The 27,466-nt window shown below is 39.2% G+C and overlaps 2 protein-coding genes across 8 annotated transcripts in view; both read left to right on the forward strand.

The window, feature by feature from the left end:
• The window catches only part of LOC140483944 (zinc finger protein 862-like), a 50,176-nt gene extending 24,290 nt beyond the window's left edge, over positions 1-25,886 (forward strand). For 2 of the 3 annotated variants that reach the window (XM_072582804.1, XM_072582806.1), the window contains 7 exons: positions 8,426-8,614; positions 19,477-19,613; positions 20,798-21,019; positions 21,539-21,845; positions 22,222-22,470; positions 22,820-22,968; positions 23,063-25,886. In XM_072582804.1, coding sequence (XP_072438905.1) covers positions 8,426-8,614; positions 19,477-19,613; positions 20,798-21,019; positions 21,539-21,845; positions 22,222-22,470; positions 22,820-22,968; positions 23,063-23,276 — 1,467 coding nt within the window. In that variant the 3' untranslated portion in view covers positions 23,277-25,886. The remainder of the gene's footprint in view (positions 1-8,425; positions 8,615-19,476; positions 19,614-20,797; positions 21,020-21,538; positions 21,846-22,221; positions 22,471-22,819; positions 22,969-23,062) is intronic. The other variant, XM_072582805.1, reaches the window with a different exon arrangement.
• The window catches only part of nckipsd (NCK interacting protein with SH3 domain), a 370,618-nt gene that overhangs the window by 24,975 nt on the left and 318,177 nt on the right, over positions 1-27,466 (forward strand). The gene's annotated exons all lie outside the window — the stretch shown is intronic.

A 27,466-nucleotide genomic window follows, 5' to 3' on the forward strand; every position in this document is an offset into this window, starting at 1 on the left:
TCTTATAACCTTGTGCTTGTTTTCTTCAGCTAGAAAGTTACTGTGATTTAAGTCTTTCATTATTTTTTCCATCTTTGCCACAATTTAGCTACGGAGGGATTGATGAAATATGTCGATGTTCCTTTATCTGGCTAGGAGTCTGACAAAAGTTATTGGAAATACTTTAGCTGTTAAATTTGTACCAAGTTCACGCCTTGCCCCAGTTATTCCTCTTGCAAAGTGCTAATTGTTAATAAATGTAACTGTACTTATGCTTTTATTTGATAGATATCCAGACTTTGATAAAACTGGTTAACAAGCATTAATTGAGCTGTGACCAATCTTGTACAAAACTATAATGACCATATGCTGGTACACAATTTTTCATTTGTGCCCAATGTTACTGGAGATACTCAACCCCTGTCCCAAAGAAACAGTGCATTTTTCTGTTTTCTTTTGACTGGAGTATTATCCCACACAGGCATGTATTCTTGACACAGACGTACAAGTAAGGTGGTGAGAAGTCTGGAGGTTTCCCCAATTTGGAGACTTCTACCCCTCAATTGATAAGTTAATCAGCTGTTTTAAATAACTCTCACTTGGAACTGTAACAAATGGTGTAGGTTAAAGGTGTAACTCTTGTATTTTTGGTGTTGGACTACATTCACAATCAGATTTGTTAAACATTTTCCAGTTAGGATGCTTACTGCTTGGCATCCATGTTATTTTGAATTGTCAATTCTGTAATGAAAACAAAACAAAAAGTGCTGGAGCTCTGATGAAGAGTTATCTAGACTTCAAATGTTAGCTTGCTTCCTCTCCATGGATGCTGCCTGACCCGTTGTGATCTTCAGCATTTTTTTGTTTTCGCTATAGATTTCAGCGTCTGCATGGTTTGCTCCTATCAATTCTGTACATTTAGATCAGCTTGCTGGATGACTGGTTTGTAATGCAGAATGACACCAACAGTGTGGGTTCAATTTTTGCATGAGTGAGGTTACCATGAAGGACTCTCCTCCTCCCTTGAGGCGCGGTGACACTCAGGTTAAACCACCACCAGTTGTCTTTCAAATGAGACAGCAGCCCTATGGTCTGGTAAGACAATGGCAACTTTACCTTTATCCATAAAATTGAACAATTGACCGACCAATAGATGAATAATTTTGAGTGGAGACTTGAATTGACTGAAAAATATGGAACTGAATTCATTTGGTAAATGGACAGGGGATGTTACTGTATTAAATGCTCCTCAGCTCCTTTCAAAGCTGAGATCTCTAACCTTTGGTCTTCAAGTTAACTGAGTGAAGAGAAGAAGAAAAAGACTTGTTGTTTTCTAATTTAGGGTTAAATATATTTGTAGAAGTAAGCTAAGTATGAATGCCCCTCACTCCGTCACTAGTTTCCTCGAGAACTAAGGTCAACTTACACCATTCAGACTGGTCTTATTTAGAATTTTGAGCTAATGGCTGGGAGGTGATGTAAATAAGATAGTTTAATAGTTATTTTCAGTCTGTTCTGTGCAGAAGAGCCTTTAAAGTCTGTTCATTTGTTTTGTCCTTTTTTGTTCCACCCAAATCCCCCTTTATATTATGTTCCATGACTTACATAATTGCTAATTGCTCTCAATTAGCAATTAGACAACAGTTTGTATTTGGTTAACCTGGCATTTGCAATGACACTGCTTGAGTCCCTTTTCTCAGTTAACAAGGAGAGAGAGAGCAAGAGACCCTACATTTGAGACTCAGTAGATTTGAGCATCGTCATTTTATGAAAAGGGAGGAGTGCATTGAATGGAGTACACTCAATGATGATTCCTTCTTTGTAAGTCCAGGTGCCACCAAGGAGCACCTTTTCTTACAACTCAACTAGGAGTCCAAGCAAGAATGGAGGAATTTACTGTCAGACCATCTGTGTGATGCTGAACATCCCTGACCGTCAGAGCAGTCTGCAAATGTTTTGGATTGACTGAATAATTTGTGATTGAATTATTCCCTTATTTGTCCTCCAACCAGTTTCAAACCACGTTATATTAGGAGTGGAACCCATCCACTGTGAAAACCTCTCAGTTCCCAGGACAGCCTCAAATTCAGTCAACCAGATTTTTCACAAGTGTACATCGTTTAAGGAGTTTGAACAATAGAAGTTTAAACAAATGAATTAGGAACAGGAGGAGGCTGTTAAGCCCATTGAGCCTGCTTCACAAAAAACGATTGTTGATATGATTCTAAACTTAAATCCACGTTCTTGCTCACCCCTGATATCCTACCACCTCCCGTTTATGAGCATCTACTTATGCCTTAAAGATGGGCACTGTTCCATCTTTACAGGAAGGAAGTTCCAAAGAAGTTCTCCCCTTTGGAGAAAGGATTCTCCTTCATCTCTGTCTTAAGTGGGCAACACCTCGTTTCTAGATTCTTCCAGAAAAGGAAATACTGTCTCTGCATCCACCTTGACGTTCAAATTCCATTGCATACACCAGTGACATCTCACCTGTTTAAACTTTTTCCTTATGTCAACTGCCTCATTTCCAATATTAGCCTGATAAACTTTCTCCGAATTGTTTTCACTACATTTACCTCGTTCCTTAAATAAGTGAATCAGAACTATACGCAATACTTTAGTTGTGGTCTCACCAATGCCCGGTATAACTAAAGGATAACTTCCCATCATATGCATATAATTCCCCATGTAATAAATGTTTTATTAGTTTTCTTAATTACTTGCAGTGCTTGCATGCTGATCACTTCTGATTCATTCACCAGGATATCCTCTTCTAAGAACCCTGCAATCTTCAAGATAATTTGTTTTGTGCCAATATGGACAGTTTCACATTTTCTTCCCAGAGCTTTGTGAGAAGCTAGAGAAGTAATTGCTAAGTCCCTTGCTGAGATACTTGTATCATTGATAGCCATGAGTGAGATGCCAAAAGACTTGAGGTTGGCTAAAGTTGGTCCATTACTTAGGAAAGTGAGAAGGGAAAGCCAGGGAATGATAGATTGGTGAGCTTGAAGGCAGTGTTGTTGAAGACTATTCTGAGGGACAGGATTTAGATGTATTTGGAAAGGTAGAGATTGATGAGGGATAGTCAACATGGTTTTGTGCGTGGTAAATTTGGTCTCTCTAACTGGATTAAGTTTTTTTTTGAAGAAGTGATGAAGTTTGGTAAAGGCAGACTGGTGGCATTGTCTATTTGGACTTCAGCAAGGCAGTTGACAAGTTTCTGCATGGTAGATTGGTTAGCAAGGTTAGATCACATGGGATCCTGGAAGAGCTAGCCATTTGGATACAGCATTGGCTTGCAGGTAGTAGACAGGGTGGTGGTGAAGTTATGTTGTGAAACTTGAAACGATTCAGAAAAGATTTACAAGGTTGTTGCCAGTGTTTGTGGGGGGGGGGGGGGGGGGGGGTTAAGATATAGGGAAAGGTTGATCAGATTGGGGCTATTTTCCTTGGAGGCTGGGGGGCAGGGGAGAGAGTCCCTTTTAGAGAGGTTTTTAAAATCATGAGGAGCATGGTGGATAGCCACTGTCATTTCCCTGAGGTTGGGAAGTCCAAAACTAAACTAGGTGAGAGGGGGGAAAATTCAAAAGGAGCCTGAGGGGCAACGTTTTCACGCATAGGGTGGTACGTATATGTTTTGGCCCTCCAGAGGAAGTGGCAGAGTCTGGTACAATAACAACATTTTGAAAGGCATCTCGATGTATACATGAATAGGAAAGGTTCAATTCTAGCAAATGGGACTAAATCAGTTTAGCATATCTGATCGCCATGGACAAGTTCGACCAAAGGGTCTGTTTCTCTTTGACTGTATGACTCATTTTCTAATGTTATGCTCCATTTGCCAGATCTTTGTTCATTCAACTTACCTACAAATTTCTGCATTCTCTTTATGACTTCTCAGGTTACCTTCCTATTTAGTTTTGTATCATCATCAAATTTGGCAACCTACCTTCTGTGCCTTTATCTGAGTCATTTTATAAATTTTAATCAATTGAGGTCCTCCAATTACTATGACATACCACTCATTGCATCTTGCAAACCTGATAAAGACCCATTTGTTCCTCCTGTCCAACTTCCTGTTGGCCAGTCAGTCTTCAATTTGTGCCAATTTACTATGTCATAAATCTTTAATTTTTTGCAATAACCTTGATGTGGCACCTGATAACAAATGCCTTCTGGAAATCCAAGTACAGTGTATTCATTAGTTTCCCTTTACCTTCAGCATGTGTTACTACCTCTGAACTCTAACTCTGAGCCTACCAGTAAGTCAAATATGATTTATTTTTCACAAAACCATGCTGATTTTGTCTGAGTATCTTGAGCTTATTTGTCTTGTAAATTTTTTTTGCATTTTTACCATTTTCCCTATTTCAGATGTTAAGCTTGTAGTTTCCTGCTTTATATCTCTTTTCCTTTTTGAATAAAGGAGTTAGACTCGTTATCATCCCATCTAATGACACTCTCTCTGAATCAAGGGAAGTTTGGAAAAATAAAACCAATGTATCAACTATCTCACTAACTGTTACTTGTAAGATCCTAAATTGAGGTTCACCAGAACCTGGGCACTTGTTAGTCTGCAGTTCTAATGATTCACTCGACCACCATTGAATGAACATAGAGCAGTGCAGGCACTTTGGTCCTCAATGTTGTGCCACCCTTTCTCCTACTCTAAGATCAAGCTAACCTACATACCCTTCATTTTACTATCATGCAAGTACCTATCCAAGAGTCTTTTAAATGTCCCTAATATATCTGACTCTACTACCACTGCTGGCAATATATTCCACACACCCACTACTCTGTGTAAAGACCATACCTCTGTCATCTCCCTTAAATCTTCCTCCAATCACCTTAAAATTATGCCTCCTTGTAATAGCCACTTCCATCCTGGGGGAAGTCTTTGGCTATCCATTCTATTTATGCCTCTCATCGTCTTGTATACCTCTACCAAGTGACCTCTCGTCTTTCTTCGCTCCATTGAGAAAAGCCCTAGCTCCCTCCATCTTTCTTCTTATGACATGCCCTCCGGTCCAGGCAACATCCTGGTAAATCTCTGTACCCTCTCTCTGCATCCTTCCTATAATGAGGCGAACAGAACTAAGCACAGTATTCCAAGTGTGGCCTAACCAGGGCTTTATAGAGCTGTATCATAACCTCATGGCTCTTTAAACTCAATACCCCGTTAATGAAAGCCAACGCATCATACGCTACCGTCACAATCCTATCAACTTGGGTAGCAACTTTGAGGGATTTTTAGACATGGGCACCAAGATGCCTGTGTTCCATCACGCTGGTTGTGGGTTTTCCTGACTTCTTCCCTCTCTTCTATATCCTGATTTATCTTTGCCTCTGGGATGTTACTTGTATCCTCTATAGTGAAGATCAGTGTCAGATACCTATTCAATTTATCTGCTGTTTCACTTTCTCTGGAATCAAAAAATTTTGTTAAAACTCTGTATATTTCTAGAAATTCTTACTATCTGGTTTTAATTTCTAGCATCCTGTCCTTGTACTCTAATTTTTCCCTCCTTATTAATTTTTTATCATTGTCTTCAATTTTTTTAACAATATTCTAACCTGCCAGCTGTCTTTGCTCAATTCTGCTCTTTTTTTGTTTTCTACAACCTTTTTTCACAGATTGAGGCTGTCCCTTAGATTTTTTTCTTATTCATTTGAATGCATCTATTCTGTGTATTTTGAAACATTCCCTTAAATGTCTGCTACTCCATGTGTATTGATTTGTTCTTTAATATAATTTTGCAGTTTGTCAGCTTTGTTTTCATGTCCTCCTGATTGCTTTTTAAAAAGAAAATTATCTGCCGCACTCTGAATATTCAATCATATTATGGTCATCAAAACCTGCAGGTGACTTTACTGTGAGACTATCTCATCTTATCCTACTTTTATTATCCTATCCGGTTGGACAATATCAATTCTAGTATAGCCCGTTTTTTTGATCGACTCTGCGGAATGTGGTATTCTAATAACCTATTCCACGAAAGTTCCATTAAGTTGTCATTTTGGCTCCCTTTGCCTATATGTCAGTCTGTATAGATTAAAGCCCCCTATGATTATTGCTTTGCCTTTCTGACATACTCTGTGCTACTTCCTTTATGCTCTACTCCGCTGTGTGTTTACTGTTAGGGCCCTCTACACCTCTCCAATAAGGGACGACTTGTCTTTATCATGGCTTTATTTGTACCCAAACTGTTTGCACAGCTTGGTTTCCTAAACTTGAGTCATCTCTCTATTGTACTAATACAATCATGCATTAATAGGACCACTTTTCCAAGTCCCTTACCCTTCCAAAATGTCCTGGACTCTTCAATAATTAGGACCTAAGCTATTTCATCCTACATCCAGTCTCTGTAATGTCTATTTGATTGTACTTGTATATTTCTGTTTGCATATTCAATTCATCATTTATATTTTGAACACTAAGTTTTATCATTTTAATAAGTTCTAGTCCTGTTTGTTTAGTTTTTTATACTCTCTATTCCTTGTTGTCATGATCTGATTATTATTTTCTATTTTGATAGCTTTCTCTTTAGCCTTGGCTTTGATTTATCACATCTTCTCAAATTTGATCCTTTGATCCTATCATTTACTGAAAGACCTTGCACTTGCCAGCTGCATAACTGGGGAAGAATGGCCCTATCATAGTTTAAGTTCAGATCGTCCCATCGATACAGATCCCATTTAACTCAATACTGGTGCCAGTGTCCCCTGAACCAGGCCCCATGTGTCCTACACCGGTCTGAGTTGCATTCATCTCTCTAATCTGATTTGTCCCAAGCGAATATGCAATGCTTTAGGTAATACTCTAGAAATTATGCCCTTGGTTCTTTATAATTTGGTACCTATCTCTTTATACTAACTGTGCGGAGTCTCCCCCTTTGTTGTTAGCACCTATGTGACTGAATCTTCCTGTCTCCCACTCTAGATTCCCTTGCGCTGAACAGACATCAAGAGTTCTGACATCAGGCGGACAACAAAGTCCTCTGGACTTGTGCTGTTTACAGGGAATGGTATCAATCCCCTGATGTCGAGTCATTTAGCATGGAAACACATTCTTCGGTGCAACAAGGCCAAACATAATCCCAAACTAAACCAGTCCTATCCACCTGCTCCTGGCCAATATCCCTCCAAACCTTTCCTGTTTAAATACTCAAATATACCAAATATTTTTTAAATTTTGTAATTGTACCCACATCAGCCACTTCCTCAGGAATATCATTCTACACACAAACTACCCTCAAAAAAAATTTGCTCCTCATGACCTTTTCAAATCTCTCTCGTCTCACCTTTTAAAAAAAAAAGTGCCCCAGTACTAAATTACCCCATCCGAGGGAAAAGACGACAACAATTCTATTCACGTTTTTATTTTTTAAGACCCTCCCTTGCCTACCCCCAATCTAACTTGTCCCATTTCTTCTGTGTTGGAGTAAGAATTAATTCCTGAGGCTTTAACAATGAAAGCAATTGAGCACTTCTTTCCTTTCCCCTCCTGTTGCACTAAATCACTTACCTCAAGCACAATATTGTAGCTCGTACTCTCGTGACAAGTTGGTTTGTTTACGTGCACCGAAGGCATACCTGATTCAATGTGGATCTAGTTTCAGCTGCTGTTTGATTACGCCCAATTGCTTTTGACTGGAGGTCTTGTTAAAAGTCCTGCTTAAGGCTGATTTCTACAGAATTAAAATTGGGCAGTACCTGCTGACACCTGCAACTGTACATGCAGACCCTCTACGTCATCATATAAAATTTTGATGATGTCATATGCAAAGGCAGCCCAACACATGCAGAAAGAAGAAATGTAACATTGAAATGGGGTTGAGTGGGGGACCTAGAACAAGGGATGAAGAAAAGACTTGAGAAGGTACAGCAGGAAGAGAGGCCTGGTAAGAGGAACATGAGGCAATGGGAAATGGGATTGAGAACGCGGGAAGAGGGGTTGAGGGGAGTGAAGACCCAGAGAGCTCTCCCCTCAAGTTCCCAGTTGTTGGAATGGCGCTGTTCTGAATATCTGGAAACAGTATCTCACAAGAAGTGGGGCTTGGCAGTCTATGCTGATATCTTGCCCAACCTGCTGAGTTAGTATCTCTACTGCTGCCTTCCTTGAGCTGCCAAGTTCTCCATTGAAAAAATTCGCTTACATTAAAATTTATCCACTGAAGTATAATTAATTTCAGATGTTGGATCCTGACATTATTTCACTTTTCTTTCTGGGAGGCTGAACAAACTATCTTTCCCAAATTGATTATTTTCTAGTCTTTAACTTTTCATCTCGGAATGATGGTAGTGACTTTTCTATTCTTTAATGCCCAATTTTTTTCAGTATACAGAAGGTGTAAGCAAGGTTTTTGCACTGTCTTGTGTGTTTTGTTTAAAAGAATGGTACGCGTGTCCTTGTGGGTAAGTGGTTGTATTTATTTTTATGCAGACTGAGCTACAGGTGAAATTTATAAAGCTGCTGTATCTGGATGGTAAAGCTGATGCTCTCTCCCTTTACAAATCCATTAAGAAATTCTATGTTGAGCACCAAATCTGTCTACAGTCTATGGCTATGATAACAACAAATGGTTCGCCCATTATGATGGGATCGAAAGGAGGTCTTCATGTCAAGCTCAAGGTAAATCCATTGTAATATTCACTCTTAAAACCAGTTATTTGATTGTGATAGAATTTTCATTAAGTTAACAGCATGCAGAGTATTTGATCATTCAAGCTTGACAATTTGATACTAATTATATTTTAGTTGTAAAAAAAATGGGCTTCTGTCTCTCTCTAGAGTTTCAAGATGGTTCTTATCCACTCATCTGCGTTTGGACATTAGGTAGTTTTCGATCAGTTCAATTTACTGGTTCAACCTAATAATGGAGGAATGGTGAAGTTGTTTGGAAAAGTTCAATGAATAGGGAATTGTTGATGTGATTCACAATATTAATCACTGAGAATTGTGTGTGAGAGGAGGTGGAAAATAAGTTTTATGTTTGTTTTCCATTTCAGCATCATTTTGGGAGTAATGATTTTCATAACACCATTTACAAGTGTGTTGTTATCCAAAGTCTTAGTAATGGTTCTTGTACTTAATGGGTAATGGATATGTTCTGGGTTAATATTCCTGAGGCCTGGCTGAATAACTCAGCAGCGTAAGTTCCAATCAGTGAATAGAAGTTCTATTTATATGTCAAATATGGAATAAAAATCTGGTATTCTGAGTGGTTTTTTTGGAGCTGTTGTATTGTTAGAGAAACCAAACTGTTTATTAATGACCTTCAAGTAAGGAAATCTGCCCTTTTCAAATGACTTGTACGTGACTCCAGATTTAATGCACTGTCTCCCTAAATGTCTTCTAATATGGCTACAAAGTAACGTCGTAAGAATAAAATCAAAGGCCGATCTGACGTAAATTGGATGTGGATAAGATCACCAGAAATAAGCACACCAAACTCATTTCTCTTCTCCCAGCTAGTGCTAATGTTCAGACTGCTGTCCCATTGAACAGTCAAACAACAGCAATGAAGTAATCATCCTTGCAGATCATAGGCGGCATTCCTTGCTTCTCAAACCCTTTCTCCTGTGACAGGAAAGGTCCACCAGAGATGGAATGGTTTCATACCTCATGGATTCCCATTGCCTGTGTTTAACCTGATGCAGTGATGCCTTCTGATTACTACTTGCTACTGTCTATTATTCAATCTTCTCTTCCATGTTCTGCATTTCTTGGAAGAAGTTTCTCTGGGGGATTTTGTTGTTCTTCACAAAAAGTAGCTTAGTAGTACAAACCAGCATGAGGAATAAATATATTTGAACTTATCTTCAATTGTGAAGGTGCATCTGTGCATCACTTGGTGGGAGTGACCACACCACAATCCTGTGAAGATCATGTTCCACCTTCATACAGAGGGATCTTAAAAAGGAGAGTTAAACCATGAGATGAAACGATACTGGGAAGTTCTTGGCCATTTTACAGGCACATTAAAGGTAAAAGGGTAATGAGGGCCCACATAGGACCACAGTGGTAATTTGTGCCTGGAACCAAAAGATGTAGGTAGGGTTCCAAATGAATACTTTTTGTCTGTGCTGACTGGCAAGGGGCTGTATGAGTACAGAAACTGGGGAGAGATCTGTGATATAACTAAAGAAATTAGCAAAGACTGGAAGGTCTGAGTGGTCTGGCAGACTTAAAAGTAGATAAATCTCCTGGGCTGGATGAAATGTATCCCAGCTTGTTCAATAAGACAAGGAAGGAAATAGCTGGGGCACTTGTTTTTAAAAAAAATTTCAATTCCTTTCTGGCCATAGGAGTGATGTTGGAGGACTGGAGGACAGCCGATGTACTGTTGTACAAGAAGGGAGCTAGGGATAAAGCAGGAAACTACAGGCCTGTCAGTCTAACCTCAGTGGTGGCGAGACTATTGGGAACAACTCCTGAGGGACGCAATTAATCTGCATTTAGAGAGGTAAAGCTTTATCAAGAACAGTAAGTATGATTTTCTGAAAGGGAGATCATGTCTGACCAACTTGATTAAAGCTTTCGAAGAGATGATGAGGTATATCGATATGTTTGTAGCCTACTTGGACTGCAGTAAGACCTTTTTGATAACGTCCTGTATGGGAGACTGATAGCAAAGGTCACAGCCCATGGAGTCTAAGGCAATTTGGCAAAGTGGCAGAAAACAGACGGTGATGGTTGAGAAGTGGTTTGCTGACTGGAAGTCTGTGACCCGCTTGGGACACCACTGGAAAGTGTTAGGGCCCCTGCTGTTTGTGTTTTTTTTAATAAATGATTTCGACTGAATGTACAGGGATGATTTAGGACCTAAATTGGGTGATAAATAGCAAGGATAGATTTAGATTGCAGGCAGGTACAGATGGGCTGGTCAGTGGCAAATAGAATTCATTCTGGACAAATGAGGTAACTTAGGGCATTAGATTCTAGATTACAGTGGTGCTGGAAAAGCACAGCAGTTCAGGCAGCATCCGAGGAGCAGGAAAATCGACGTTTCGGGCAAAAGCCCTTCTTCAGGAATAGAATTACCTAAGGGAAGGGAATACAAGATGAATGGTGGGACCTGAGAACCACCAAGGATCAGAGGAACCTTGATGTGCATGGACACCAGTCCTTTAAGGTATCAATACAGATGGGTAAAATGGTTAAGGTGGCATGGGGTTTTTTTTTAAGCCGAGGCATAGAGTTTAAGAGCTGGAACTGTGTAATATGTTGGTTTGGCAACATCTGTAGCATTGTATGCAGTTCTGTAATCTACATTAGAGGAGGAATGTGGTAGTACTGGAGAGACTGCAGAGAAGACTTATCAGGTTGTAAAAACAGAAATTGCTGGAAAAGTTCAGGTCTGGCAGCATCTGTGGAGAGAAAGCAGAGTTATCATTTTGGGTGCAGTGACCCCCAGACCAGGTAAGGATGCGGTATCCTTCCCTAAAGGATGGTAGTGAACCAAATGAGTTTTAATGACAATCCGTGGTGATCCTATGGTTACAATTGGCCTAGCTTTTAATTCCAAATTCTTATTGTTTTTAGTTTTTGTCATTTGCTGTGTTGAGCCCGTGTCAAATTCATGTTCCCATAGCAACCTGGGATTCTGGATTATTGATTTACTGATATTTCCACTACCATGCTCAAATTTCAGACTGTTCAGTAGCGTTGATATTTCCTCAGATAGTGAAGCATTCTGTGCCTAATTGCTGGATAACAACCAGGCTGTTAAGCAGCAAGAGCTGGCACGTCCTCATCAAAGCAGCAAGTAAGAAATGTCGAGCAATGACTGTTTCAGATGAGGCAATTCATCCACCTCCCCATATCATTCAAAGATATTGCCATCTAAGTTTGCATTATCAATATGTTAGATTTCACTATTGAACATAAACTTAGCTATTTATGCTGCTGATCCAAGCTGCAAGAACAGAGCAGAGGGTGGGAATCCTGAAGCCATAAACACTCTCCCTGACTTCTCAAAGCCTGTGCCATCTACGAGCCACCATTGACAAGGCACAAGTCAGGAATGTAATGGAATACGTCCCAGTTGTCTGGATGAGTGCAGCTCCAACAAAACTCTTGATATGTCTAGGGCAAAGCAGCCCACTTGTCTACCACCTTCAACACTTGCTACCTCCCCTGCCTTGACTGTAGTGTTTACCATCTATAAACTTCACCATTGTCTTCTCAAAGGCAAATATAGATGAGTAGTAAATTCTGGCTTTGCCTGTGATGCCTACATTCTGAAAAGAAATTACAAAAAAAAGACTGCCTTAATTTTCAGAGTATTCCAGTATTACTGTTGGCTCAATTCTCAAGATTGACCATAGTGAATTCTGAAGTCTTATGAAATTCACACATACTTCATATTTCTATCTCTATAATTTAGCCTGTACCACAGCATCATGGTGATGAATCAGAATTGATATACTTTTTGTTTGTTAGTGATTTGATTAATATCTCAAACATTGTAACAATGTAAAATAGGTGGCTGGCATTTATCAAAAGTCTTGCATTTGCTTGGCTATTTCTTTTTGAGGAGCAGGCTGTCCAATTCTATGCATCACCTTATGCAATGAACCCTGAATACACAGGCTTTATGGTTTGGCTAAGCCTGTTTTCAATTGGCAGACTGTCCCATCTGTAAACTCATGCAATGTTCCCCAATGTGAGCAAATGTAATCATAGAATCCCTACAGTGTAGAAACAGGCCATTTTGACCAAGTCCACACTGACCCTCCGAAGAGTAATCCACCCATTCACCTATCCTATTACTATAGATTTCCCCTGACTAATACATCTAATCTACACATCCCTGAACATTGGGCAATTTAGCATGGCCAATTCACCTAACCTGCATGTCTTTAGATTGTGGGAGGAATCCAGAGCACCCAGAGCAAACTCCTGCAGACACGAAGAGAATGTGCAAACTCCACAAATGCAGCCGCTGAGGCTGGAATCGAACCTGCGCCCCTGGTGTTATGAGGAAGCAGTGCTAACCACTGAGCCAATGTGCTGCTCCGGGCTTTAAAGGGAACAACCAATCCATAGTAAGGCATTAAATAAAATGAAGCATTCCTGGAGATCTGAAACAGAAGCAGAAATTGCTGGCAAAACTCAGCAGGTCTGGAAGCATCTGTGGGAAGAAAGCACAGTTGTAACGAAGAGTAACCAGACTTGATAAGTTAACCCTCCTTTGTTCCCACAGGTATGCTGAGTTTTGCTGGCAATTTCTGTTTTTGTCTGAGTAATGAAGCATGTTATTGCAAGATTGTTTTTAAGTCCTAAAAGGGGGAAAAATGATTGCTATTGTTTTTAAGTGGAACTATCAACATATAGCACCTGTTTTCTATGGGGAGTGAAAGTGGATCAGAGAGAAATATCGAATAAGTTGCTGGTGGACCTATTGCTCTCTCACCATTCCTCTACTCATCCTACCTCCCCACATTCCTCCTCTTTATCTGTAACTCTCCCTACCCCCACATCTAGCCTTGAAGAAGGGTTTACACCCAAAACATTGACTTCCCTGCCTGGCTTGCTGTGTTCTCCCAGCCTTCTGTTGTCTACTTTTGGATTCCAGCATCTGCAGCTTTTTTGACTTTATCCAATCATATTCAGACTGAGTATGATTATCTCTGCCTCTCAAGTGAATCAGAGATTGGCTGTGACCTTTTGTTCAGTTGACACGTGACCTCTAGGAATTTATATTGGTCTTAAAAAGTACTTTATTAGACAGAAGTGTGCATTTATCTTTTTCAATGTATTAATCTCCACTGGTCTCAATAGCAACAACTTAATGTTTGTGGTATCTTGTAATATATTAAAAGATTACTTTCAAAAGTTGCCCCTCGAAACATTGCAAATCAAGGTATGACAGTCATATAAGAGGATATTGGACTGGATATTCAAAAGCTTAGTTAAAAATAAGATTTTAATGACCAAAACAGAAACTGCCACAAGAGGTAATATTTTGGGTCCCGGTCAAGAAGCATTAACTCTGATTTCTCTTCACAGACACTGCCAGACCTGTTGAGCTTTTCTAGCAATTCCTGATTTTGTTTCTGATTTCCAGCATCCCCAGTTCATTCAGTTTTTATAAGATAGATAAGGAGTATCTTAACGGAGTGTAGAGGAGGTTGAGCTGTTGAACATTTTTCAGGCTGAGTTAGTTTGATCCTTGCATGATAAGGGAGTAAGAGGGTGAGGAGTTAAAGAAAATGGTGTTGAGGGCTGCAATCAGATTGACACCCCCTGCCCTGCCCCGATCAGCAGGCTGAATTGCCTAATTCATTTACAGGCTGTTCTGCTATAACGCGCATTTTGTTAATGTGAATTCACTGCTACGCAATTGATGAGTTGGGGACACTGTTTCTAAAGTGCAAACTTTTAAAACAAATGTTGCCTGTAATGCGATTACATGGGCAGCACAGTGGTTAGCACTGCTGCCTCACAGCACCAGAGACCCGGGTTCAATTCCCGCCTCAGGCGAGCAACTGTGTGGAGTTTGCACGTTCTCCCCGTGTCTGCGTGGGTTTCCTCCGCGTGCTCCGGTTTCCTCCCGCAGTCCAAAGATGTGCAGGTTAGGTGAATTGGCCATGCTAAATTGCCCGTAGTGTTAGGTAAGGGGTAAATGTAGGGGAATGGGTGGGTTGCGCTTCGGCGGGGCGGTGTGGACTTGTTGGGCCGAAGTGTGGAAACAGGCCCTAAGTAATCTAATCTAATGTAATCACTAACCGTTTAAGCGCTGCTTCTAAAATGTGATTTTTCTATAACGCGGAGTTGCACAAGAATGCAACCGTGGTTTTGCAAAAGAACTGTGTTCAAATGTTGTTTTGAAGACAACAGAACATAGAGTTGTTAGCAAAGCCAGTCTTAAAGCAGGCAGGTTTTGTTGAAGTTTAGCAGTTCTGGTTTTTGTATATAATTGTTTCAATAGGATGCTAAACACCTAGGAGTTAAAAGGCACAACAGGATCATAGAATCATACACCACAGAAGACACCCTTCCACTTATCCCATAACATTGAAAGTTATGATAGTTGAAGTGCTCATCCAAGTACATTTTCGAAAGTTATGAGGTTTCTCCCCTCAACTACCCTCCGAGGCAGTGATTCTAGATCCCCATCACCTCCAAGGTGAAAAGGCTTTTCCTGGAATCCTCTCTAATCCCCTTGCCTTCCACTTTTAAAATTATGTCCTCTTATTATTAACTTTTTGACTAAGGGGAATCAGCTGTTTTCTATTCACCCTGCTCATAGCATTCCTAATCTTATGCACCTCTGTCAGGTCCTCTTCAATCTTCACTGCTTCAGTGAAAACAACCAGACCTTATCCAGTGTCAAATGATTCCATTGATTGTCCTGCTTCTATTTCCATGTCTATGATCCTGTGGCCTCATCTGAGTTTATACAGCCTCTCTTCATTGCTGAAATGTTCCATTCCAGGAAAACGTGTGATGAATTTCCTTTGCACCCTGTTCCTATAGTGTTGTGACCAGAATTTTTCTCAGTACTTCAGCTCTGACCTAACCACAGTTCTGTACAAATCCAACATGATCTTCCTACTTTTATAATTGGGGCCAAACATCTGGCAATTTGATAACGGATATAGATGTTGTAAACTCATAAGGAATATCAAGGTCTTTGAAAAGGCACAGATATTTATCAGGGTAACCCCAAAATATGGGATTTTGCTACAAGAGCAGGCTAGAGAAATGTGGATTGTTGTTCTCGAAGTAAGGGAGTTGAGAGATTGATGCGACTGTACATAATTGTGCTGAGTTTAGACAAGGGCAACATGTTTGCATTAGCTGATGATAAAAGAGCTAATCACTGTGGATTTAGAAAGGTTATATCTCTGAATTAGAAGCAGGAGTAATCCACTCAGTAATGTAATGGCTGACTTTATTGTAATCTGAAGTCTGCATTCCTGCCTACCTCTGCACCTTTTACACTCTTGCTTAACAAGATCCTATCCACCTCTAACATCAGAATTTTAAAGGACTCTGCTTCCACCACATTTTCAGCAAGTGAATTATAAAGACTTGTGACCTTCTGAGAAAGAAATTCTCCTCTTTCCTTTAAGTGGGTGACTGCTGAATTTTAAACATTAATCTCCAGATCTCCCTTCTCCCATATGAAGAAACATCCTTACTACATTTAACTTCTCAAGACCTCTCCGAACCTTATGTTTCAATAAAATCATCTTTTAATCTTACGAATGCAAGTGAATATAAGCCTAGCATGTCCAAGATTATCTCATAAGACAGTCTCCCCACTTCCAAGTATTCGTCTGATAAGTCTTCTCTGAACTATCTCCAACGCATTTACAACCTTTGGGAAATAAAATTATATTGTGCACACTACTCCAGTTATAGTTTCTCTAGTGTCTTGTATACTCGAAGCATAGTTTCCTTACATTTTGTGTTTGGTTTGCCTCTCAATAATTGTTGGCATTCTATTGATGTTTCTAATTACTTTGCCTGCACAATTCACCTTCTGCACTTTCTGCATGAGTACATCCTGACCTGTGTCTCCAAGCTCTGCACTCTCTCACCATTTAATTAACACTATTTCCAGCAATTTACCCCGTACGATGACTTTGTTTTTCACATTTTTTTTTGGAATTCATCTGTCCTTCCCAGTTCCTGATTTATCAGTGCTTCTGGGATGTTACTTGTGTCCTCTAAAGTGAAGACTGATCCAAAATGCTTGTTTAATTCATCTTCCATTTCTTCTTTTTGATTATTGATAACTTGGTGTAGAAGCAACAGTTTTAAATATTTATAAAAGCTTTTGCTGCCATCTTCATTTTGGCTGGCTTTGTGAAATTCACTAATTTTCCTTCTCGACCAATTTTTTGTTTATTCTTTGCCTTCCATATTCCATTCAATCTTCTGACCTGATACCTGGTTTTGCATAATATCTTTTTCTTTAATTTTACACTACCTAATGTCACATTTCTAATTAACCGCAGGTGGAGAGTCTGTCCCTTGGAGTTTTTATTGCAAGTCAGAGTATATCCAGTGTGTACTTTGAAATATCTCCTTAAGTGCCTACTGTTGTATCTCTATTGACCTTTAACCCAATTTGTCAATTCACTTTAGCTAGCCCAACTTTCATAATTTTTCACCATTGTTAAATTTTGTGAAAAAACTGACACCCATCTCTACCTCAAACTGAATGTAAAATGTAATCATTATGATCACAACTAGTCAGGGGCATCTATACTATACAATCTTTAGTCCTATCTCATGGCAGGATACCAGGTATAGTGTAGCTTGCTTTCTGGCTGCAGAGCATGCTGTTTTAAGTTTGACGATGGTGCCATTTTAACAAGGTTATTTTGTCCTTGGGATTTTTTTTTTGAGAGGTTGTAAAGACCAAGGTGCTGAGGGGCCTAGAAAGTAAAACAAAAAGGGTTTGTCAGAAAGGCATTGCAATAATCATGGAGATATTAATCTACATAGAAGGTGGAAAAGGAAGGTAGGTAAGGATAGAAGAGCTGAGAAGTTCATAAAATGTTTCAGGATGGCTTCTGATGTTATGGACCAGGCCAGACTCCCCTAAAAATATTTACATAGATCGTGGAATCCCTACAGTGTGGAAATGGGCCATTTGGCCCAACAAGTCACACATCAACCTTCCGGAGAGTAGCCCACTCATTCACCTCCCTATTACTCTACATTTCCCTTGACAAGTGCACCTAATCAACTCATCCCTGAACGCTACAGGCAACTTAGCACGGCCTATTCACCTAACCTGCACAACTTTGGACTGTGGGAGGAAACTTCAACACCATGAGGACACCAACAAAAAATAAATCTCAGGCTCTATTTAAGTTGTCAATTAAGGTCAATTTATAGCATAACATCAGAAGTCACACAGCACCAGGTTATAGTCCAACAGGTTTATTTAAAGTCGCAAGCTTTCAAAGCACTGCTCCCTTGTCAGATGAAGTGACTTCACATGTATATTGATTAGTGAAGGTAGATTTGTGATAGATGGTGGTAGAAAACTCATGGCTAATATCTCAACTGGGACAGTGTGGAGGGGATCACGTTTGTGTTGCATGTCAACCATGAATTTTAACACTGGTTCATTCCTCAACGAATATTCTGGCCAGTCAGTCAACCTTTCAAAATTGAAACAAAGTCTTCCTGTTAGTGTGAATCAGCATTAATAGGTACCTTCTCCTTGACAATTGCCTCTACTAATCAGATTGCAGTTGCCAATCTATCAGCATTCCCCTCTCATACACAACTAATGTTGAATTTGCCAGTGAATTGTTATGTTTGTGAATTATCTTGATGAGATGAAAAACTTCCACAATATGTATTGTTTTCAGTAATTCTCAAGTTCTGTACTCCCAAATAAGTATTATCTACTTTTGTGTTATACCAATGCAAATTATCAACTTGGAAAACTTACTTGAAATGGATGTGTGTACAAGTATCGTAGAACCGCTGGAAACAAGCTATTATTATTGAGAGCAGTTAACTTGTAAAATATCTCAAAGTGCTTGAAATGACCAAAACAGCATTTAGCACTCCTCCAGATAAGGAGGTATGAGGACAGAAAGCTTGGCATATCAGAAATGTTTCCGAATAATCTTGAGAGACAAACTGAGAACCAAGATGACAGTTGGAATTCAATAGCTTTCATCCTTGGCAACTGAAGATACAGTCACTACTGGAGTACAGGTTGTTCTGATGTAATGCACATTTTCTTAATGTGAGTTGGGGCACTGTTTCTAAAGCACAAACTTTTAAAGCGTGTATTTGGTTATAATTTAATTCCGATCCGATCAGTATAAATGGTGCTGCTAGTATTCAACTTTCTTATAACATGAGATTACATGAGAATGGAACTACTGCGTTATAGCAGATATGGCTACAATTAAAATTAAAATCCAGATACACAGAAGGCCAAAATAGGAGAGCAGGTACCTTGGATAGATGTAAGGCTGGAAGGAGAACACTGGTTTACGGGGCCAGGCCAGCAAGGGATTACAGATCAGGAGTAGAATTTTAAAATTCTAAGTGTTGCTTAACCAGAAACAATTGTAATTCATTCAGCACAAGTTTGAATGTGCAGGTTCATGAAGAAGAACAGGGAGAATGGTACAAGAGGATTTGTTCATTCATAGGGCCGTTGCTGCCACAATGGGCTGCATGCACTGTATCAGTTCTGAGGTTCTCTGAGGAGGAAGCAACTAGGGTGTTCTAATAGTCAGCCCACAGGTAACATACCGTGGCTAAGGCTTTCATCAGATGGCCTGAGACTTAATCAGGCGTTGGGATATGATAATTGGGATGTAGGGAATAGGATTTGTGGTGGAGATGGAGACAGTAGCATAAATTCTCCCATATTGGAGAAAATTTCTACGGTAAAATGGAGGTTTTTTTTGTTTCACCATCCATTAGTGATATCCTTTTAAGGTTTGGGATGGTGCTGCAATGATTTTTACTTCAGCAATTTCTCACCTGTATTATAGGTAGACATTCCCTGGCTACTTGGACAGCATTTTGTGGTACATTCAGAGGCTTTGGCCATGAAGGATTCGTACAATGAAATTACACTCTTTCAAGAAATAGATGGTTGCTTCAAAGCTATCTATGCATACATTTCCAGGTAAAATAGGTTTTCTCTGCTGAAATTGTAATGGGTTTTCAGTTGTTTGTGGACAGAAACTTGTTTCGCAAACCTTCAGTGTGGAAACTTTCTAGAGTTACTAGCTAAATCCAACTACAGTATATAAAATGAACTGCAGAAGTTTGAAAACTAATTTAGAAAATGCCAGAAGTCACTCCATAAGTGTGAAAGTGAAAGATTTCCAGAAGACCACCAACTGCTCTCTGTGTGAGAAACCAGTGGTGGTGAGTTTCACTCAAGAGTCCCCATGCCTTTTGGCAAGAGGCAAGGTTGAGAAGGGAGCGCCTTCGTTGGTGACCTCAGCTGGTATGGGAATTGAGCCTGTACCATTAGTGCCACTCTGCATTGCTAACCAACCCCCATTGTAGCGTATAAACCAGCTCTGTTTTCTGGTGAGAGCTGTGCTTGCAGAACTTGGAACTTCAGCTGATCTCTTCTCTCCACAGATGCTCCCTGAACTGTGAATGGGCCAGGTAACGTTCTGGCTTCTTCAAGCAGGGCTTGTGTCCAAAGTATTGGTCTAACATTGCACAGAGACTTTGCTGTGTTTCTACATTTTTCTCTTTCAGATTAGCAGTAAGTTCTTTAACTTTGCCCTGCATTATATCTAGGACTTGCATAAACCATAAAATTTAATTGAACTTTAGTGTTTATGACTCCATTTTAGAGAGTGTGTTTCCTGCAGTTTTCCATTTTTAATGCTATGTGTACACTGCAGTCAAGTTTCCTCTTGACTGTTCAATACTGTTGTGTTCTGCAACATGGCCCCTTCTGTTTCCAACATGTGCAAACTTTTAGGCATTTGTTTTTTAATGACTAGTTATTTTGCAGGGTTATACTGGGTTACGTTGAGATTAATATGACTCCTTTCAGTTGTCTTGACCACTATCTTTGAATAATTAGAATTATATCCTCTCTGAGGAGTATTAGAATCCTAAAATGGATCCCCTTTCTTCAGTCCAGTTTCTGTACCATAGTATTCTGGTGTATTATTAAAATTATTTGCTAAGACCAAATATTGACGATTTATGTTGAGGATGATTTTTGAAATCAATCAGGAAGTTGGAGTTTGGTTCTCCAATATTTGGATGTTAGAAGCTGGTTATGTTGGAAGATGGATGAAAAGTTAACCATTTCATGTAATTTTTTTTATTTTGTAAAAGATCCACTGTTAAACACAGCGGTTTGGAAGAGGTTCTTCATGTCCTGGAGACAAATGCCATCAAACTGGCAAAGGCTTGCCACCTCAAATGGATAAATCGAGGCAGGGCAATCCAAGCAATTTGCAAATCGTACCAAACTCTCATCATATACTTTTCTGACATGAGTTACAGTGACCATGATATCACAGCAGAAAGCATCCTCCTCAAACTTCAACAGCCTCGGTATTATATTCTTCATTTTTAACATGTATTTGAATTTGAAAGTGTTTTTTAAAGTTGGTTGTTATGAGCTTTGTAATTTTACTACTTGCAGACTGCAACAAGTTTAGTTTATTGCCATCGTTAGTGAATGTTACTTTATGAACAGATAACAACTTAGTTTTTTAGTGTTGCTGGGGAATAATTATTGGCCAGAATACTAAAGCAAGGACACTTGGTTGTTTTCCCATCTGAAGTCTTTTATGTCCCACTAACCTGAGAGGGCAATGTGATGTAACACCTCATCTAAAAGGTGGCACCTCTGATCCTGTAGCACTTCCTGTGGTCTAGGCTGGCCTTTTAATTTAGATTTTGTGCTGAAGTTCCCGTGTGGGACTTGAACCAGCAACCTACTGATTTAACAGGCTGAAATGGTCCTAGCTGAGCCATTGCTAAAGCTATCAATTACACTGCAAGTGTGCAACTAAGATGACCAGATCCTCTGTTTGTGAAATGTCTCTCTTTCTCTCTTTATGTTTACAGCATTCTACTTGCCATTTTCTTCTTGAGAGATCTCCTCCACCACTTGGACAATCTGTCACTATTTTTTCAAGAAAGGTTTGTGAATCCAGTCAGAGTACCTGAAAGGGTTCAAGCTACAATCAATCTCCTTGAGTGCAAGTACCTTGGAAACAACATACTGTGGGAGAGCAGCTTTCTATTGGGAATACAGCTACTGGAAAGTGGTGCTCTTTCTCGGCCACCCATGACCAGGAAACCGCATGGACCTATACTTCATAAGACAGCAGCTAAAGCTACTGATGAGATAGCTCTCTCTGTTAAAACTCTGGTTAGTAGATTTTAAAAATAATGCCACTACCAAGAAAAGATAGAAGCAGGAGTATAGTGTATTGACTTTCAAGCCTACTTTTGTCATTCATTGTAACCTCACAACTCCACTTTCTAGCCCACTCCTAGGTGTTTCTATTCCCTGGGACTGCAAAATGTCTCTCTTGCCTCAGCCTTTAATATACTCACTGTTAAGCACTCTGGTATAGAAAAGTCCAGAGATTCACAGCTGTTCTAAGTACTGTGAGACAGGCCCCTGGGTTAGTTATAGTTCAGTAAAAACTGATCATTAGCAAAAATGGGTTAATGGAGTTGATGTTTTACTGTAGAACAGCTCTTTAACTTGTCTTGATTATTGCTTGTTTTGTTTTTATTAGGTGAAGAATATTGTTGACAGTCTGAAGGAGAGGTTCCCTGATAATGCAATCATCAGAGCTTTTCGTATCCTAGATCCAGATAGGATTCCTTCTGATCCAGAGAAACTGGCTCAATATGGCAATAGTGAAGCAGCAGCTCTCCAGAGTCATTTTTCAGACCTACTTTCAAACGATGGAAAAGATCTGGTTGCAGAGTGGGATCAGATGAAATACTTAATTGCATCCAGAAAAGGAGAGAGTTTGGATGAAGTAAGCAAAGTTTTAGAATATCTTTACATTATGTAGATTAAGTACTTGTATTAATTCTAGTGTAATGTAGTATTAATATTATGATTATTGCATGCAAAGTATGAAAAGAGGAAAATTATATTCTAGACCTGCTACTGAGAAATTCTGAACTAGAGTTTTGTAATATTTGATATCTTTATAGAAACGTGGCTTTGTATGAAAAAGAATAAGTCATTTGCAGCTCCAAAATGAAAATTATTTTCAAGTCTTCACAAGATATTTGAATAACTAGAGAAAGAGTGAACTTTTTTCATTATCTTCCCTATCCCAATCCTTGTTTCTTCTTTCTCCCCCCCCCCCCCCGCCCCAGGTTTGCATTGATTTGGCCCATTCTGATATGTGGAGAAAAGAATATCCGAACTTCTCAATACTATCTGAAGTTTGTGTAGTGATGTCTGCCTCGACTGCTGAACCTGATACAGGGTTTACGTCTGTGAACTTGATAAAAAACAAATACAGGTAACAGCTGGGTTACAATTGACTGGCAGTTATTCTGTATGTGGTTTATTAGTATTTGAAAATTTTTAATTTTATTTCTTGGTTTCTCCTGAAGGAATCGGCTTACGTCAGACCAATTGGATCAGTTGCTCAGGCTTTGCCTGGAAAAACCTGAAGACAGGCAGGATTATTTAGATGCAGCCTATGCTGCATGGCTACAAGCTGAACAATGGAGGCTTCTTCTCAAAGAATGGAGAAGAGGGGAAGAATCCAAAACTGAATCTGATTCGACTGAATCGGATGCAGATCCTTTGTCTGACTCAGAGTGAAAATGAGTGCTGCTGACCAGTGTCCTTGGACATGCATGACAGAAAGGGAAAAATCCGATTTCTTTGTTAACTCGTGATTCTCTGTTGGTGCTATGTTGTTTGTAATTGTATTACAAAGAAATGTACATTTGCCTTACATTACATTACATTTGCCTTACATTACATTACATTGCCTAAAATAAAAGGCATCTCCCAGTATTCTGTATACTGTTCCTTTATTCCCGATTGATAGTCCAACACAACATGCTTCCATGTCATGGCATGTCAACCATACAATAAGGAATTAATAAAATGGGATTTTTATACGTTAGTTTAAATACAGCTGGGTTATCATAACTCTGGCATTTGGTACCTTTTTAATAAAAAAAACCCTTGACACTCACTAGCTTTCTGAGATGCTTAAACAGTCATTGACTGTAAAATGACTGGATGTGATAAGTTCAAGGTGTATTTCAGCTGCCGTGGTTTGCAGGATTGGTGCAGTGAGGCTTGAACACAGATTAGGTATGAAGTGGCAGCCTATAGAATTGTGATCTAAATCTCCTTGGAAAGCTAATGTGTCTAATAGTACACTAAAGTATTTGGGGATTCAAAGTCAAGATCGGTTTTTGTATTTCATACTTTCTAAAAGTATGATACAAAGTGTTGGGAATGTTTGTGCAAAGAGTGAAACTTCATATTGGATTATTCCATTTGAGTGATGCTTTAAAATGTAGCAGTTAATATGATTTTCAAAATATCAAAAGCTTGTATTTAATTTTATTTTTTGATGAGGCAGCTGTATACTACTTCAGGGAGTTTCAGAGCTCTGCTTCCTGAATATAATTCAGAAAGGGGAAGCTCTGGCTTTTATCTGAGCAGTCAATGCCATTGGCATCGGCAACTTTTTTTTAGAAACAAATACCACTTTTTACAAAAGGTTTCACTTTTATGAATGTTCAGATGTCTTGTGTGCATAAATCAGTATTAAAAAAACCCTCTGTACTTTTATTATTTGTAGTACAGTACAGGTTATGTATCTCAAAGAAGCTTACAGGAAACAAACATCCCTAGACAGGGTCTATGTCAAACCTTTAAATAAAGCTAGAGCTGTAATTTATTTGTATTGACAGGTCAGTGGGGCTCATTTCCTATCCTGCCCTTCAGTGATTTAATCTGTTTGTATCCTGTGCAGTAAAAGACTCTTTTATTTATCATTTATTCATTTCGCTTTCTCTTTAGTTCCAGTCTTTTGATCCAGGCTACTGTGCTACTTTTGGAGAACTCCAGAATTTTGAGTGCAAATAGTTGCTAATCGTTCGTCACCCCTTTTCACTTTGCCTCTGCTGATCTTCCTAATATTACAGCTTGATGACCGTTGTGTACCTGTGTGGAGTTGGTTATTTATGCGATCTCTAATAGTAGCCCAGGAACTGGGGAAAAAGGAACTGTGAATAGCTTAAGTTCCATGCACTGCTTCATGTGAAGCAGGTGACTCATTGAACCTTCCTGCAAAGGAGATCCATTAGGAAGAGTCTGTTTTTGAAGATAAAGTGAAGAGGGTTGTGTGATTCTTCCAACCTATGTTGGATGTACAATGTATCATACAAGCTCCACTTGGATTATAAAGTGCATGCTGTCAAATTGTAATCTCAGATGGTATAACCTTCTGTGCAAGCTGTTTAGTTATTTTCCCAAATCAGCACACTTCTGAGCATCTTCACTTTACTCCAATGATGAAGTCAGAACAGGGTTTTTGATTGTAGTCCACGTCTGTGTGATTGTGTTTTTATTGACTCTTCTTTTTCCATACACTGTTTTTAATTACTTGATCTCTTTTGTAATTGGGCACCTTTAGTGTTGCACTTTTACTTGTGAAATGATTGGACTGATACTTGTTCTTGGATATCCTCATCCCATTTTATTTTGCTTTCCTTATGTCTATTCCTAAAGTACTGCTTTGGCTTGCTTAATATAAACTGGTATAGCACATTGGGTTTGGTAGTAAATGTGTCCATTATTTTCTGATGCTGCTTACTTAAGTAAATTCTAGTTGTGAAAATCTTCAGTTTATGACCTATGTTCAGTGTCACTTTAAAAATTATGCAGATAGTCACTATAACACTAGGTTGCCAAAAATTTACTGTAGCAAGATTTCTATAGATTGCATGATCCATTTGTAGTATTTTTGCCACAGACCATTCATTCGATCATTGTGCATTTAATACTAATCTGAACATTGCACATTTACACTTAAGTGACAAAAGAACTTTATTCAAGAAGGTGCTAATGTGGTTTTCATTGAATTACTAACGTGTTGTTGTTTAGGTGAAAATTGGAAATGGATTGACAGTATACAGTGTGCTGAGCACTGAAAATGGATATAATTGAGGAAATATTATGCTTGGAGCAGGATGATGCATTTAAAAATTATGCTTGGGATTGGTATTCTGTTTATTTGGGAGATGGAAAGTGATGTAATGCGTTTAGAATTCTGTGCTTGGATCAAAATAACACTTGGACCAGGTATGTGGCTGTGCTTCACTTGAATTGATTGTATTGCGTTTTTGTACTGTATACAGGCTGCTGTTGGTCTAAAGAAAATAAAGATGTTAAGTTTGTTAAAGGAAATCCTTTTGGATGTGATGAATTCAAGCTGCACACACATTCTTTTTTTAAATGACTCCCTAACTCTAGATCCTGGCTGAAGGAGAACCAAGCCTGATGCACTGTCAGTGATCTGATAAATTCATTTTTGTGCCTTGTGTTTAAACAGTTCACCTGGTTAGGCCATTAAGGCAATTGAGTGAATACTGCAGTCTCGGTAATGCAAGTACAATGGACTCAATGGCCACTTTTTGTGTTATCATAATCCTGTTCTATCTAGTCGTCATAATCGTCTACCTCCTGTTTCTCAGCCGTGAAACTCTAATTGGTTTCTCTCAACCTTTTATTTTTCATCTGGAGAAGAATGTGATGTGCTCATTGAGCAGTTTTAAAATGAATAAAAAAAAGTGAACCTGACTAAGTTTTTCAATGTCTGTTGTAGACAGTACATACGTTTTAGAAAGTTAGTAAGACATTTTGCCTTTTTGAGTAATATGTCCTTAGTTCAGTAACTATTTTGAATCTTATGGGTATTTTCATAGTCTTTGTAAAAAGTTCAACATTTTAAGCATCTTTAGTATTACGAGGATGGATAAACAATTGGGATTGATACCCACTGAGGGCATTACGTAACCGTAATTACTTTGTTCACATTATTTGTAGTGCTTTCGTTTACATAGAATTGATAAATTTAATGCATCAACTTACTATTTAAAGTTGGGACTCAAACTGGTATAACTTATTGTATTAGCTAAAATCATGGTTCTTCGTCACCGAGCAGGGCTGTGGCAGTACTTTGCAAACTATTTGAGCATATTTATAATTGGGAAATGGACCAGCCATTTCTGTAGGATGTTGCTCAGTTTGGAGTCTGAAGAAAAATTTAGTGTATTTTGTGTCAGCACTGAGGGAAAGTAATAGGTGCCTACAATATGAAATTTAAAACCACTACAATTTGAAATGGGCACACACTTGGTGTATTTTGAGAATTACAGCCTTCAAATGTGGGTATGTGATGGCTGGTGTCAGTGGGGCTGCACATCATTGGACTGGGGCCAGGTGTGAACAGTGACAGGTTGGTACTAGAAGTAAGTGTGGGCAGTGACAGGCCTTATGCTGGGGAGGAGGTGCGAGGTTGGTGCTGGGGGCAGATGTGGGCGGTGTGGGGTTGGTGCCAGTGCATCCAAGGAATTGATTAGATAGTTGAAGCCCTTCACTGGCATGGTGGAATTCAAAACTGAGATTTGGGTGTGCTCAGACATTTCATAAATTTATTACTAATCGTGGCACAGTGAGTTTCAAAGACAGGTTTCTTCAGCGTGCTGCTTTGATGTGCAGAGAGCCTCCGTTTTGGTGAAGTAATGATTCTTTGTGAATGAGTTCTGATTTAAGATTTTGAGAATTCTCCCTTATCCTCTGTAGCATTTTACTCAAAGCTGAATTTTAATTTCTGTTTCTTTCATGTGAAGTTGCCTTAGTTGGGGATGGCACGGTGGTTCAGTGGATAGCACTGCTGCCTCACAGCACCAGGGTCCCAGGTTCGATTCTTAGCCTTGGGTGACTGTCTGTGTGGAGTTTGCACATTCCCCCCGTGTTTGCGTGGA

Source organism: Chiloscyllium punctatum, chromosome 12 (assembly GCF_047496795.1).
Source record: "Chiloscyllium punctatum isolate Juve2018m chromosome 12, sChiPun1.3, whole genome shotgun sequence".
NCBI lineage: Eukaryota > Metazoa > Chordata > Chondrichthyes > Orectolobiformes > Hemiscylliidae > Chiloscyllium > Chiloscyllium punctatum.